The sequence below is a fragment of the Myodes glareolus genome, chromosome 3, assembly GCF_982192425.1.
Source record: "Myodes glareolus chromosome 3, mMyoGla1.1, whole genome shotgun sequence".
Taxonomy (NCBI): domain Eukaryota; kingdom Metazoa; phylum Chordata; class Mammalia; order Rodentia; family Cricetidae; genus Myodes; species Myodes glareolus.
In genome coordinates, this window is record NC_142028.1 from 65857203 (window position 1) to 65872155 (window position 14953).

The following is a 14953-nucleotide window of genomic DNA, read 5'->3' on the forward strand; positions in this document are numbered from 1 at the left end:
AAGGGCCCCCCCCCCAAGACAGGCACTCTCAGCATGGGGCTCACTGTGGCGGCATGACTGCTCATCTCCTGAGAGGCCTGTGTGACCCAGCTTTCAGGGAACAAGTAAGACTAAAGCACAGAACAGCTCCTCTCTGCAGGAGCAGACAAGGACATCTTTTTAGATGGACCTTAAGGAATGTGTGAATCCCCAGCAGTGTGTTCTGTTCCCTCCAGGCTTGGGTCAGCAGCAGTTTGCAGAGAGAGAAGAGGGAAGGTAAATCCACCCCCACCCCACCCCCCTCCCACAAGAGGGAATCAGGTGAAAAACAGGTTTGCCACCAAGGGACACTTTTGGCGGACCCCATGTCCTCAGGCCTCTTTGGCAGCTATATGGTGAAACCACCAAATGCCCTGGGTACAAGTCGCCTGGCTAAACAGCTCGGAGCATTAGAAGAAAACCTGGTATTTTTACCTCACCTAACCTTGGCAGAAGATGCACTGCAGGGTGGCTCTCGGCATGAGTTTTAGAGTCAGATTCGGGATGAAAGTTTGGCTCTGTTACCTATAAGCTATGAAATCATAGACAAATTGTTTAACCTCTTTGGATCTTGACTTTCTATTCTGCCAGTTTTGAGACATATCATATAGGGTAGGTATTAGTATCAAATAGAGTATTATATTTAAACCACACCAAAAAATAACCTTCCTTCTTTCTTTCTTTCTTTCTTTCTTTCTTTCTTTCTTTCTTTCTTTCTTTCTCTCTTTCTTTCTTTCTTCTTCTCGATGCCAGGTGCATAGTAGATGCTAGGAAATGGAAGCTGTCCTTAAATATTCTCTGTTGTCTGTCTACCGCTTTGAATGTCTCAAATGCTTTTTATAGTTTTAATTTCATTTATTCCTAACAATGAGCCTATGAGCAGGGTTCTCATCTTATAAGCAAGAGCTGAGAGGAGTCGCCAATGACATTCCCCATGCAGAAGGCTGAGGCTTCTGAAACTGACAGATGAGGCACGGTTTTTGCATATAAAGGGTGCCCCAAGAAGCCAAGGCTGAGCAAATGACATGTCAGCAGGCATAAGTGAGCACAAGAAGTCTATGAGTGCTCAGCATGGACTGTTGAGAACTTTGAAAGTGACGCTACAGGGACGATGCAAAGAGTGTGCTATAGAGAGGGCAGGTGGCAAAGGTCCATTACAGATATACAGGTCAAGTCAGTCACAGAGGAGCTGTGTGGGGGATAACAGACAAGAGGGTATTTGCTTGGCTGTAGCAGTCAGTCAGTATAAGAAGCATTGTAAGCACGGCAGTTGGTATGCGGGTCGTGTGGCAGGGTCTCAAAGGTCCCATGGTTACAGTTATCCCATTAGCATGCCACATAGTAGGTCCTACTGTGGAATAGTAAGTCCTTCTATGGAATGGGGCTTCTACATGGCCAGGTAGGAAAGAAAAGACAATGTGAAGATATCTGAGGAGAAAGGAGACAACGGCATATAGGCAAAGACTGTGAGCAGCATGCCATCCGTCAGCTGGCTTTGAGCAAAACAGAAAGTCAGTCCAGAAAATGAGGGTATCAACCTGGGTAGTACAGAGGCTGAGACAACAGATGTCCCTGGTGAGCTGTCTCCGTGTGGGTCACTCTGGCCTGGGGTAACCCTCAGTACTGGCTGAAGCAACTCTTCTGTTCCATGCCTGAAAATTTCACTTTCAAAACAGCTCAGACTGTCACAACATCTCATAGAATTTCAGTTCTTGTTCAGCTCCGTGACTCCTATGGTTTAGCATGGAGGTGAATGCAAAAAGTGTCAAATGAACATTTCTCGAGCTGAACCGAACAGTTGAAGAGACAGAGAAGAATGATTTGGGGGTGGCTGTTGATTATTCAGCAGGATCCACGTCCTCTTCGTTTGTGGAATGGGATCCTCATCATTGGGGTGAAAGGAGACACGTACGTGTGCGATTGGTTCTCTCTCTCAGCACACAGACACCCAGATGTACACACATATGCAGGCACTTGTGTATGTACACATTCACGCCCACCCATGCAGTGAAGGGTGTTAAGCAAAGTGAACCCCACACACACTGCTAACAGATGTGTTCTGGATTTTCCCTTGAGCCCAAGGAAAGAGTTCACAATCTAAATTTGGTCCTATAGTGGGCAGCTGAAAGAACTTCCAAGGCCAGTTCTAAGATTTTAACATCCAAATCACCGGCATTTGGGTCTGCAGCGGCACAGAAGGTCCACCTACTCCCTTAGCTGGCTACTGTGTTCTTTCAGTGACAATGTGACCATGTAATTCGGCGGCTGCTTTGGGAGGGAAATACAGGACCCAAGAATCCTTGAACTCACAAGCGTCACTATGTCCAGCCTACCACAGATGGAAATCTCCCTCTGCGATAAAACAGTTCTGTGGCAGGCCTGCCCATCAGAAGACTCCTTCTCTGAGCCAAGGCCTGAGGTGGGCTGAGGGGACTGAACAAAGGCCTGGCATCTGGAGCTACGACCAACCAATCGAAAGGGATGCAGGATCCGCAGAGACCAACAATTCCCTTTTATAACCGCACACCTCTCTTTGCCTGCAGCGTCCTCCTCACATCTGGGCCTGAGAGTTACCTAGAGCCCCGAGTTTGTTATCTAGAATGAGGACTCAAGGGACCAAGCCTCCTAGCTAGAGCGGTGGCCAGGCTGCTTTAGGTATTGGCTGCCCCAGGGTCTGGGCCCCTGGGACCCTTCTGCCCTCCATGCTCCGGTCCTCCCAGCCCTAAGAAGGGCAAGGCCAGACCCTTTGCCTTCCCTTCCAAGGCCCAACATCTTAGGCTCTGCTCTCCTGCCCTGCCTCCCCTCCCCCATCCACCCTCTTTCAGGGCATAAGGGACCTTTTCTATTTGCACAGCCTAAAGAAGCTGGTTGCCAAGGTGACAGGAGCAGGAACAGCAGGGAGCTTGCCATGGGGGAGGGGCTTTGCCCCCAAACAGCTGTCAGTGGGAGCAGTCCCAGCTGGGGCAGGAGGGCTTGCCTCTCTGGAGGAAACACCCCCAGGGAAGATACATTCCTCTTTGCTATTCTGCCCCCCCCCCCAAGTCTCCACTGCCTACCTTCCTCCTGGGGCAGCTAGCCAGCCAGCTATAAAAAAGTGCTCCGGTGTAACAAAACAGACTGCTTGCAGCGCTCTCCCCCCTCCAGTGTACAGGGCTCCCTCACAAGCACAAGCATGCCTGCTCGGCTCTCCCTCATTTGCCCCTTCCTCATGGCTGCACAGTGGGTTGGCTGGGCAGAAGGCCAGCAGTCACCTCTGCCTGAGGAACTGTGTAGTCTGACAGGTGCCGCTCTGCTCTGTCCCCCACCCCCCATCAGGTTGAAAGAATTATTTCAGTCTTTTTGTTCCACAGGCCCAGAGAGGCCCAGTGGCTCCTAAGCCTCCCCCAGCTGCCTTCCTTTTGGGAGGTGGGAGTCGAGGGTGGAGAGGCTTGTGGAGGGGAGGGGGCGGGAGAGAAAGGAAGAATGAGCCAGACAGTGGGAGGCAGGAACAATGCCAAGCCCACTGATCTGTGTCTCTGGGGACAGGGTCTTTGTGTCCCTCAGCGCACAGCTGCTCCACGGAAAGTTCTGTGGGGCCACTGGTCTCTGCTCGGCACCACAGCCCACACTGTCAGGCTCCATCACACCCAGGCCTCTGACCCACAAAGCCTGTCATTCCCTGTCCTTTACCTGTCCAGGTCTCAAGAACAGAGAGCTGGCCACTTTGGCTCTACGGACCCCAGTCTTAGAACCCACGGGCTCTGAGCTTAGCACTGGGTAGAGAAAGGCAAGGAGGCACCAAATCATGGGAAGAACCCAGGGTGGCACTTGATGACTTGCGTGGAGCTGAGGACAGTGGCTGTGGAGTGGGAGCCAACCCACGCTGAACCCCTGAGTGACTTCGAGGGCTATACAGAGTAAGCTTTTGGGGAAACCTCCCTGGGCCTCAGCTTTCCCACCTCCAGTACTGAGAAAGGGCTCTCTTAAAGGTAGAGAGAAGTGGCATGCCCAAACTGCCTGTCATGTTCTCCACCACAGGACAGATGGCCCGGAGGATCTGTCCTCTCTCTCTGTCCAACTTCCTAGAGATCCCAGAGATGCCAGCAGCCTCCAGAGATGCTCAAGAACTTCCTTGTTTCGAACAACCCTTAGAATTTGGGGCTGGTTTCAATTTAAGGAGAAGCTACACTTGGCCTGGGCAGGAATGGGATTCCCAAGGTCCTGGGTTCGGACATCGCTCCAGCTCTGGAACTTAGAAGGGGGGCTTTGACTCTTCCTCCCCTCAAGGCTCAGGGATCCTTTTGGGAAAGGAGGCAGAAAGATTGTTAGAGCCAGAGGTGATGGGTAGCTCCAAGGAAACAGTGTCTTCTAGACACAACAGAGCTGCTGTGGATGAACTCACAGAGACTGTGGTAACATGCAGAGGCCTGCACATGTGGTAACATGCAAAGGTTCAAGCCAGGCAGGCTCCTAGTGAGCAGAGGGGAAAATGACCTGGGTTCCCACCCCTAACCAAGAAGCAACTAGACCTGAGAGCAAAGGAAGCACCAGTTTTTCCCAGTGGAGTTTCACTGGGTATAGTAACCACTCTTTAGGATAGGTCCCATGCCCCAGAGTTGTTGGCCAACACAAAACAAAGTCAATGGTATTTTTGTAGAATTTTTATCTCATTTTGCTTTGATTGGGCATTGATTTTTGTCTTATTGGTCTTTAGCGTATATATTTTGATTTCCGTTTTTGACATGTGTTTCTTGTTTTGCTTTTGGTTTTGTTTGCTTGGATTTTCTTGTTTGTTTTTTTTGAGAGGGAGAGAGAAGTTGGGTGGGTTGGAGGTGGGTGGGGAGGATCTGGGAGCAATTTGGGGAGGGGGAGAGATGATCAATATATTGTATGAAAAAACTTTTCAGTAAGAATTATTTTAAAATGTAGTTGAAATTCAAAAGAGGAGGGAGGAGGTGTTCGTTCCCGCCGCAGAAGTAGCCTGCCTCAGCTGCCGAGGCGGGCACGTCATCACCTGTCAGCTGCTCTGCACCTTGTGCGCCCCTTCAAAGTGTCTGCCAGGCACAGCCCGCTCTCTCGCTGCTCTCCTTTCTCTTGCCTTTCTGTCTGTCCGTCTGCCTGCCTCGCTCATGTCCCTGCTCTGACACTGCCTTTCGCTCCAGCCCTCCCCCAAAACGCCTCTTGCCCTAACTCTGTTGTGTGTGGTGTGTTTGCTTAGTGGCATACCTTGGCAGGGCCCGCCAAAAGGTATCCACTTGGCTTTCTTTTAAAAAAAAAATACTTTTAGGAGGAGCTTTGGGGCCCTAGTTCCACCCTAATGTTCTCAACATATGTGGCTCCCCCTAGTCTGGCCCCATCAGAATCTCAGTTTCTTTTTCTATCAAATAACAAGACTGGGGCGGTGTGGGAAAAGGCAGTACCAGCCGGGAGGAAGACTGGGAACCTCGGACCCCTGCAGGGGTGGCCTCCTCAGCTCAGCCAGGACCTAAGCAAGGTCCTTTGTCCCGGGTGACTTCTCAAGTCTCCAAAGGTGAAGAAATGACTGGTGCTGCTGTGGTTGGCCCGAGCTTCCTTCTGCCCGCCTAGGATGCCCATTCCTACTTGATCCGCTGGGCTACTGTGACTCACGCTTCAAGACCCAGGTGCCAGTGGGGCGTGCTGGCGCAGACCTGTAACCCAGTACTCGTGGGTTACAGTAAGATCAAATGTTCCAGGCTGGCCTGGGCTTACATAAAAAGACTCAGGTGCTGCTTTGCCTGAGCGACAGCACCTCAGCCCCATCCAGGTGGCATCCGCACCTACAGTGGATTAAAAACCTGAATGGATTTGCTTGTGGATCTGCCTCCCTCCTTTTAACTGTGTTCTCTTATGTAAGAAATCATACTTTGACCTATTTTTTTTTCTTCCCTTTTTGGTGACAGTGGGGATCAAAGCCAGGGTCTCACATATTCTAGATAAGTGTTGTACCACCAAGTGACACCCCGGTCCTTCCCACCTTGGTTTTAATCTAGTGACACATTCTCATGAAAAACTCAAAGGCCAAGTGGATTCTATTGAAGTCTAAGTGGTGTGGGTGAGGACGAGGGACAGTGGCTTTCTCAAGGAGCTGACCACAAGGACTGTCTTTAATCCAAGTGGTGTGGTCCCTGCTATATTTGTTCCTGTGGTCGGATAGTTTGCTCCTGTTCCTTAGACTGGAAAGTCTGCTCAGGTTCTGGGTGGATTTTCTCATAAAGACTGACTATAACAGTCAGTGCCGGGAGGTTCAGTGGGCAGGGAAGGAGGCTAGCCTGAGCCCACGGATTCCTTCCCACTTGCAGAGTGCTACACAAACAATCAGCTCATCTGTTTTTCAGTCTTCTAGATTTACTCTCAAGTGAGAGGCAAGCTTTTCCCAGTCCTTTCCTCCAGGCAAGGTATCCCCAACACTCCCACAGGGCTCAGAGCTTAGACCCAGAACCGGCCACGGTGCCACCCTCCCTGACCTCTGTGGCCTCGGCACACTCAGAAGAGGGGGCATGCCTGCCACACGTTAGTTAGCTGAGGTCTGCTGAAGGATGAGAAAGTCAGCTTCCTGTGTCCCCTCTGCCCATGGGGCTCTCACAAGTTCTGGCCAACCATGTCCCTTTCACTAATTTTGGGGATCTTAAAATAGTCCAACTCCCAATCCCCACCCAGTCAGGGCTAAGACTGCTACTGGCTCCCAGAGCTGGGGCTGGGTCACCAAGAAGAAGGGCTGGCTTCTCCTTAATGATGTGGTTTCATTCCTTAAAGTCAGACTCAGCACAAATGGAGCCTGGAGTTGGCAAACGCCCCAGGATTGGGAGAGGACAGGGGAGAGGCTGGTGTCCTAATGCACACATGGGAAGGAAGGTTTAGAAGGTCCTCTTGATCCACAACCCAGATTTCATCTTCCTGGGGCCTTACCTGGTGCAATGAGGGGGTGAGAAGCCACAGCAGGAACTGTCCGGCCGAGCCCAGGCCGGCCGTCTATGTTCCCGGGCACGCTGCTGCCACTGGGCACGCTGCTGCCATCTCCTTTCCTGAGTGGCTCCGTCACATTGTCAGCTATACCAGGCTTGGCACCTGCAGGGGAACCCTGAGCCGTGCTCCTGCCCTGTGGTGGGGCAGGTAGAGACTGGCTACTGCTGGCTGTGGGTTTCAGGGCCAAGCTGGGCAGAACAGGCTGGGTGGGGGTAGGGCCGGAGGCTGCTGCCGCTGGTGTCTGCTGTGTTCGTAGGGTCAGGTTCTGTACCTGAAAAAAGAGGGGCCTGTGAGAGTCCAGAGAATACAGGCAGGAGCAATACCAACACACAAGCAAGAGGAAGTTAGGGTGGATCCAGGACTAGTCAAACACCAAAGGGAGTTGTAAAATGAGAGACCAAGAGAGAGACAGAGACAGAAAAACACAGCAGACAGGGAAGCACACAGGGGTCTGGGGGTAGTGAGGGGTTGAAGGAGGAACCAGGAGCAGGTGGAGTTTATAAAGAATACAGGAAGTATGGCTAGTGATCAGAACTGAATTCTGCCCTGCTGCGGCGGGGGTGGGGGGGTAGGGGTGGGGACAGGGGCTCGGAGGCCAACATCACTCCTGCTGGTACTGTCCCTCCTCCCGATTCTGTCAGAATTGACTGCACACTACTAAGGTGAGGCATGATACGGAAAAAGCCAGGACAAAAACGGCAGGCAAGCAAAGGACCAGCTTGTCCTCACAACCAGGTTAATGCCAGGCGTTTCCAAGACAGCTGAATATTTATTCAGTCCAGTCCTTGGTGCCCTCTGCTGGACATAGGGAGGCAGTGCAGGACTCATAACCTAGCTTCTCCAACCCTTGAGCTCGAGTCCCCATTCTGAAGATGGGGTGGAGAGACAGAGTAAGAGCCGTGTTCTCAGCTCCCACAGGCTTCTACACACAATAGCAGCCATGTGCTGCAGCAGAAGGCAGGAGGTCAGGACCCATCCCGTTCCTCTCAGCGTGCCCCTGCTCCCAATCCCCACCTGACCGCCTCAGCACAGTGCCCTCTGCTGTCTAACTGTATTTATTCAGAGTGGCCAAGGCCAAGTCAAGAGGCGCTGAGGCCAGCTGAAAGGGAACTGAAGAGTGAGTCCAAGTTTCGTTTTGTTTTTAAATCTACTTCCTAGAAGAGTCCCACCACTCCCAGCCAACCTCCTACCCCCCTAAGATCTGCCCACCCGCCTTCCCTTCCGCAAGTCCGGGATCCTCACCTGGGCAGGGGTAGGGGGCCGAGCGGGGGAGCCAGTGCCGAGCTCAGGCTGTACAGTAGCGACGGTGGCCGTGGGCGTGAAGATGAGCTGAGGGGACAAAGGAACAGTGCGGCCTAGGCTCCTAGCTACCTGCACCAAGTTACCTGGCTGGGCCTGGAATCACAGGAAGCGAGGCGCCGTTTACCTGCCCAGCGTGGGCTCAGCCACAGGGCAGGGTAGCTTAGCCAGGGAACAGATGTGAAGGCAGCTAGGCAAGCAGGGCACGAAGCCAGGAAAAGGCAGGAAGCCCAGGGAAACTGGACATCTTTAAAGCCTTGGGATGTGACGAACCAAGTCAGACAGTGAGGGGATAGGGTGCAAGAGCCCTCTGTGAGGACCCTCAAGTCACCGTCTCCTCAACATCCTGGTGAGTAGGAACGTGGGCAGCTGCCACAGGCCCATTTCGCAGGTCTAAGCTACCTCTGACTCTGGGGTCAGAACAAGAATCAAATCAGGTATGTGTAGTGGTCACTTTCTAGTCAAATTTTTTTGATTCAGCGGGGGTGGGGAGGGGAGTCTAGAAGCCACAACGGCAGGGGAGGGAGGAGGCCTGGAGCTATGGTGACTGCACCTCTTCTGGAGGGGTGCAGGTGATGAGCCATCACTGGCTGGCACCTTGACCTTGGTGTGGCTGCCTCTGCATGCATGTGGATAAGCTGGTGTCTGGGCAGGGAACCTTCCCTTCAGCTCAATGGGGGACATCTCCTGGCTCACTCCCTGTGTGTGTATTCTGTGCTTAGGGGACAGCAGATGGGCATCAGGACCCCAGTGGGGCACTGAGTAAAGTCAAGTGTGGCTGCCAGTTGGCTGGGGACACGGAAGTCCATCGGCTGCTGTTGGAGGCGTTGCCTGGCGAGGGGAAAGTGCCTGCAGCGCCAGGCTCGAGACCAGGAAGAAATGCGTGGCAACAAGACCGGAATAGCTCCAAGCGTGATGCTCAGGCCAGAACAGCAAAGGCAGGGTGGGGCCGCACTGTCTTCAGAATGATGAGTCCAGAACTCACTCTTTGGCATGGGGAGCCTGAGCTAGGACTTGTCAATCAGAGCCCACCCTGGTTATGTGGTTGCTTCTCAGTCTGCCGTTGTCAGACCTAAGGACTCCTTAGGAGCAGGTACGAAGGCGATTCCAGGCATGCCCGTGCCAGCCCTGGTATGTTCTGCACAAATAAGCTCACTTGGCCCTAACTAGAATGGGGCAAGCTGAGAGGCCCCAAGTTAGAGGACTGTCATGGGAGACAGCCCACCTCTGTGGAGCAGCTCAGCTAGCACCTGTGTCTCCTCATCCTTGCGTTCCAGGCACGCATCTGGGCACGCATCCTGCACCGTCTACCTAATTAGTTCTGAGAAGAGGAGGGAAGCGAGGCACCATGGGTTACTTTTTCTGGCTCCATCTTGGATCTGACCCTTCCTGAGCCCTATGGCTTCCCACTTAGCCTTTGGGCTTCTTCCGTCCCCTTCCTCGTGCTCCTGGTTCCCAGAGTTCTCTGCTCCCGTCTCTAATCTCCCAGCTCCCCGCTTTCCCGACCGTGTCCCGCCGCCCGGGAGCACACCCAGGCTGCGCATGCTCACCATCTGAGCTCTGAGGTACATCTGTGCTTGGCTGGCAGTCAGGGCAGGAGCGGATGTGTTGCCTAGGAGCACGGCCTGCTGGGCGAGGCCCGAGGCTGTGGCTGAATTGACACTCTGCGCCCGGTTGATGAGCTGGGCCGTGGCAGGCGATGCCGCCAGGTTGAGCTGATGAGAAAGACGTGTACATTAGGAAATAGGAGGCCTGGGGCAATGGTGTCCCCTCTATTTCTTGCCTCCCTCTTCTGTTCTATGACCTATGCTGCACCCTTCAGGACCAGCTCTGACTTCTGGCTCTGTTCCTCTGACTCTGCCCACAGTTGGCTGAGATGCACAGCTACAGGGAGGACCCTATGGTGCAAGCACAGAGTTAGCAACAGAGCCTGGACATCAGGAAGATCATGGGGTGCTAATATCAGAGCCACAAAAAGCGCGTGATTTTTTTTTTCCTGACAAGAACAACAGATTCCAGCTGTGACCCTGCATGGCTAAGGATTCCCCTCAACTAGATCCAGGAGCAGGGAGCATCTTAGGCAGGAGCCAGGCTATGGGTGTGGACTCTGCCTGCCATTCTCATGCCCTACTCACTGAAGGAGATTGGGTGGGAGCCTGTGAGGACACACTGCTGCCGGAAGTGCTTCCTTGTCTGCTGGCCACCAGGCTTGCCTGGAAAAGAACAAATTCTGGTCACTAGTGTCTTCTACCTCAGTCGTTCATGGGCCCTTATTTTCCAGGAAATGCTGTGGATAGTGGTCAAGGGAGCAGCCCCTAGGGCCTAACCCCTTTTTACTTATCCACATGGGCTTGGGCATGGTCCCAACTCCTTTTTTCTCATCCACATGGCCTTAGGCATGGTCCTAACCCCTTTTTACTTATCCACATGGCCTTGGGCATGGTCCTAACCCCTCATCCACATAGCCTTAGGCATGGTCCTAACCCCTTTTTCCTCATCCACATGGTTTTAGGCATGATCCAAACTCCTTTTTCATCATCCACATGGCCTTAGGCATGGTCTTGACCCCTTTCCCCTCATTTACATGGCCTTAGGCATGGTCCTAACCCCTCATCCACATGGCCTTAGGCATGGTCTTAACTCCCTTTTCCTCATCCACATGGCCTTGGGCATGGTCCTAACCCCTTTTCCCTCATTTACATGGCCTTCAGCATGGTCCTGACCTCTTCTCTCATAAACGAACAGTTACAACCAAATATACCGGGAGGAGCCATTGAGAGCTCTGGCACCCTGATAGTTGGCTATCACCAGTGCCCAGCAACCAACTCCAGCTCTCTCTCTCTCTCCATCCCACACACTCCATCTCATGAGGTCCATGGCACCAAGTGAGAGTTTTGCACACTCGTGCACACAACCTGTCCCTCTCCTCTGGCCAACTGCTTCCAGGACAGAAGTGTCACCTGCAGTGTTACTTCAGCAGAGAGAGCTTCCCTCCCCGTCTGATGGAGGGGCAGCCTCCCGTCCTGCTGCAGGCCACTCTCTTTGCAGCACAGACAAAGGGCTTGCTTTCTTACACAAGGGTTCACGGCACCCTTGCCTGACATTAACGTTGCACACAAAAGGTGCAGAAAACCCACTGTGTCAGGTGAAGGAATGAATGCACGCATGTCTCCCTCGGTGGAAGGAGAGCATCAGCAGCTAGGCAGGCTTGCTGGATAAGTCACTGAATGGGCTCACCCAGCACTTCCTGGTGAGAAGTCCCTGTTCCACTCGCCAGCAATAGGCCTCGGTGTCTGTTTCTCACCTGCTAAAGGACACATGGGGACAATACCTGCTTCCTGGGGGCTTTGTGAGGACCCTGAGAGGAACGGGGGAGGCAGGGAGATATGAAGTGCTTTCTCTCATATAACTCCCATCTAGTTTCCAAAGCAGCCTGGGCACCAGGGTTGCCCCGTCACTCACCTGCTGCACTGCTGCCAGGCTCTGGAGCTGCGCACTGCTGAGGTGGTGCTGCTGCTGCAAGGCCGCCGTCTGCAGCATGAGGTGCTGCTGTTGTGCAGCGTACATCTGCTGCAGGTACTGTGCAGCCGTACTGGGCTGCCTGTGCAGGGCCTGCTGGATCACCTGAGAAGTGTGGGATGGGGAGGGGCACGACAGGCGTGTCAAATGGCCACACAATGCATTCATCCTCTCTGTAGTCACACCTCCTCAACCCCAGCTGCCCAGAGAAGGACCCCACATCACTCCCCAGGCGGGACAGAACCATTCTCAGAGTTTTACATCTCCCTGTCTCATCTGTTGGACACCTGTCTCCAGCTCCTGCCTGCCGGGGTGCTTTGCCCAGCTGCCAGTACCCCACTGCTTAGCCTGCTTGGCAGGAAACACAGCCTCCCATGCCATCCCCAGGACTAAAAATACTCAGAGATATTTTTCTCCCTTCTTGGCCATCTCTTTCATGGGAGGCCTGCATGGGTCCTATCTCCGCTCCCCCAATCTCTGGTCCTAGGGTTGCCCCTGACCAGCAGAGACTGGTAGAGGGTTTCTGGTGAGGATCTCTCTGACGTGGCTCCAGGGCTCTTGGCTTGGATTTGAGGGTTCTGCTCTAGCAGGCGGATGTCACAGATCCCCAGAACCCTGTGCTCTGATGTGCACATTTCCCCACTCCCCTCTGCTTCGGTGCACCCTGCTCCGAGACCCTGCTATATGCACTCCGTCCTTTTGAACCCGTTGTCCTCAGATTCACTCTGTTCTTACTCCTCACTAGGCCTGCTTCCCACTGCAGTAGGTGAGACTCTGGCTCCTCCTCACCAAGGGTGACTTTAATTGAGGTCAGGAGGAACCCCAGTGGTTCTGCATGGGTGCTGAATGCAGAGACCCATCAGAGCAGAAACCCCAACAGCCTTTTGCCAGAGTTCTGGTGAGTGACAGGAGGGGGACACATTTGATCCAAATGTTAAAAATTAGAGCTAAAGACTCAGGTTTGGAGGGCAGGGGAAGAGGCTGGGATGGGGACAGGGGTGGGGACAGGAAATGCAGCTTGATTAAGTGTGAAGCAGAGACAATTGGGAGAGGGGACAGTCTGGAGTGTGGCCTGGTGAATAACAGAAGCCCCAGACTCCCGCTTTCTGCTGTGGCTTCTCCCACACTCACCCTTCTGGACCTAAGACCAACGCAATGTAAGGTCGCTTGTCTAGTTTATTCAAACTGTAACAGCAGAATTACTTAAAGTAAATATTTCTCAGTAGTGGTTTCTCTACTCTGCCCTAGCTGCAAGGATGCCCGAATAGAAATTGTCGTGACTAACACCGAAGGGCAAAGGCTACCTGCGCTAGGTTTCTGGAGAGTTAGGTTCTTCCCCCATCACGGTGGTCTCTACATCCTCTGAGACTTCGTTTTGTCAAGTGTGACCCTGTGCCTAACTACAGCCATTCTTATATGAAGATATATGTGGTCAGCCGTGGTGGTTCGTGCCTGTAATCCCAGCTTTGAGAGGCTCAGGCAGTAGGAATTCTAGGCCAGCCTGGGCTGAACAGTGAGTTCCAGGACAGTCCGGGATACAGAGTGAGAACCTCTCTCAAAATAACAACAAAGATTGATATGTATGCTAGTGCCAGGCACGTGACTAACAGGTGGCATACATGATCACATTCGCATTTTGGGACTGTGTCTAGTTTCCTGGTGGGTCTCACAAACAGCACTTGGAAAACTTCAGGAAAGAGGTGATAGAGCCTCAAAGACTAAAGATTGTCTGGGACCACCTGTCTTTGAAAATCTCAAGTGTGTGTGTGTGTGTGTGCATATGTATATGTGTGTATGAGTATTGTGTGTGTGCTGTGTATGTGTGTGCTGTGCATGTGTTGTGTATATGCGAGTGTGTGTGTATTGTGTATAGGTGCATGTGTATTGTGTGTGTGTGCAGGTGCATGTGTGTGTATGTGCATGCGTTGTTTATGTGTATTGTGTATGGGTGTGTGCATGTGTTCTGTAGTGTGTGTGTGCAGGTGCACGTGTGTGTGCAGGTGCACATGTGTGTATGTATGAGTGTGTGTTTGTGTCTGTGTAAGTGTGTGTATTGTGTACATGTGGTGTCTGTGTGTGTGTGTGTGTGTGTGTATGTGGAGACTTGAGGTCAATGTCAGGTGGCATCCTGGATCACTCCCAACTCCCTGACTCCCCTTCTGAGTCAGGGTCCCTCACTTCTGGAGCTCACTGGTTAGGCTAGGTAGCTGATCAATGAGCTCCAAGGATCCACCTGTCTCCATCCCCCCAGAAACACTGGCGCTACAGAGTTTCCTTAAAGTGGGTGCTGGGGACCCAAGCTCAGGCCTCCGTGTTTGAGTCAACGTAGCAGCCCCTCACATTTGTCCTTTAGGGAGCAATGGCCACTTAGACGGCCAGCCTAGCTTTTGGCTGAGTGGCTCGCAGTCACTTGTCTTCCCTTAATGCCTTTACACTCCTGTTCTCCACAGACAACACCCTCAGCACCCCTCGGGGAGACAGGCTCTTCTAAGTTCTCTCTCGGCTTCCTGTGTTAGACCCATCTAACATCACATCCCCCCTTTTCATCATGCACAAGTCTGCATCTACTTTCTGCCCATTCTGGAACTATCCTGGCTATCCCACCAGACCATGCCAGCACTCCTTCTGGGCAGCCTTGTCGACGAAGGGACATAATCCCAGGCTAATTAGGATTTTACCTGCACAGTCTGCCGATCAGGAATACCACTGTACACAGAAATCTGGGGTGCAGGGGGGCGGCCACTGCCACCGCTGCTGCTGCTGCTGCAGCCACTGCTACTACTGGTCCCGCCGGCGTTGCTGTTGACACCGGCACGACTGGATGTGTGGGGGACTGACAGCTCATTCTCCATGGTCTATGAGGGGCAGAGTCAGGGTGCTCAGGTGGCAGAAGAGCAGGTGGACGCTAGGGAGGAAGGGAAGGGAAGGGAATGGGAAGTTAGCAAATGCTGGTCACACATGCACAAGCTTCTGGCCCGCCGTGCCCCAGGCTTCTGAATCTGTGACTTCAGTCACCTTGGATGGAAAACACTTGGGAAAAAAACTGTCTGAATGAAACACATGAGCCCTTTTCTTGTTAGTCTCCAAATAAAGCAGTGAGCCTACTTAGAATTTCTATCTTGTTAGGTTGTAGAAGACATCTAGAGCTTATTTA

General features: G+C 52.7%; 1 protein-coding gene across 2 annotated transcripts in view; it reads right to left on the reverse strand.

The window, feature by feature from the left end:
- The window catches only part of Phc2 (polyhomeotic homolog 2), a 54843-nt gene extending 40149 nt beyond the window's left edge, over positions 1–14694 (reverse strand). Inside the window, exons 1-6 of one of the 2 annotated variants that reach the window (XM_085686614.2) lie at positions 14478–14694; positions 11743–11904; positions 10416–10493; positions 9831–9995; positions 8224–8310; positions 6925–7252 (exon numbers count right to left, since the gene is read on the reverse strand). In XM_085686614.2, coding sequence (XP_085542740.1) covers positions 6925–7252; positions 8224–8310; positions 9831–9995; positions 10416–10493; positions 11743–11904; positions 14478–14651 — 994 coding nt within the window. In that variant the 5' untranslated portion in view covers positions 14652–14694. The remainder of the gene's footprint in view (positions 1–6924; positions 7253–8223; positions 8311–9830; positions 9996–10415; positions 10494–11742; positions 11905–14477) is intronic. The other variant, XM_085686615.2, reaches the window with a different exon arrangement.
- Positions 14695–14953: the final 259 nt, after the last annotated feature.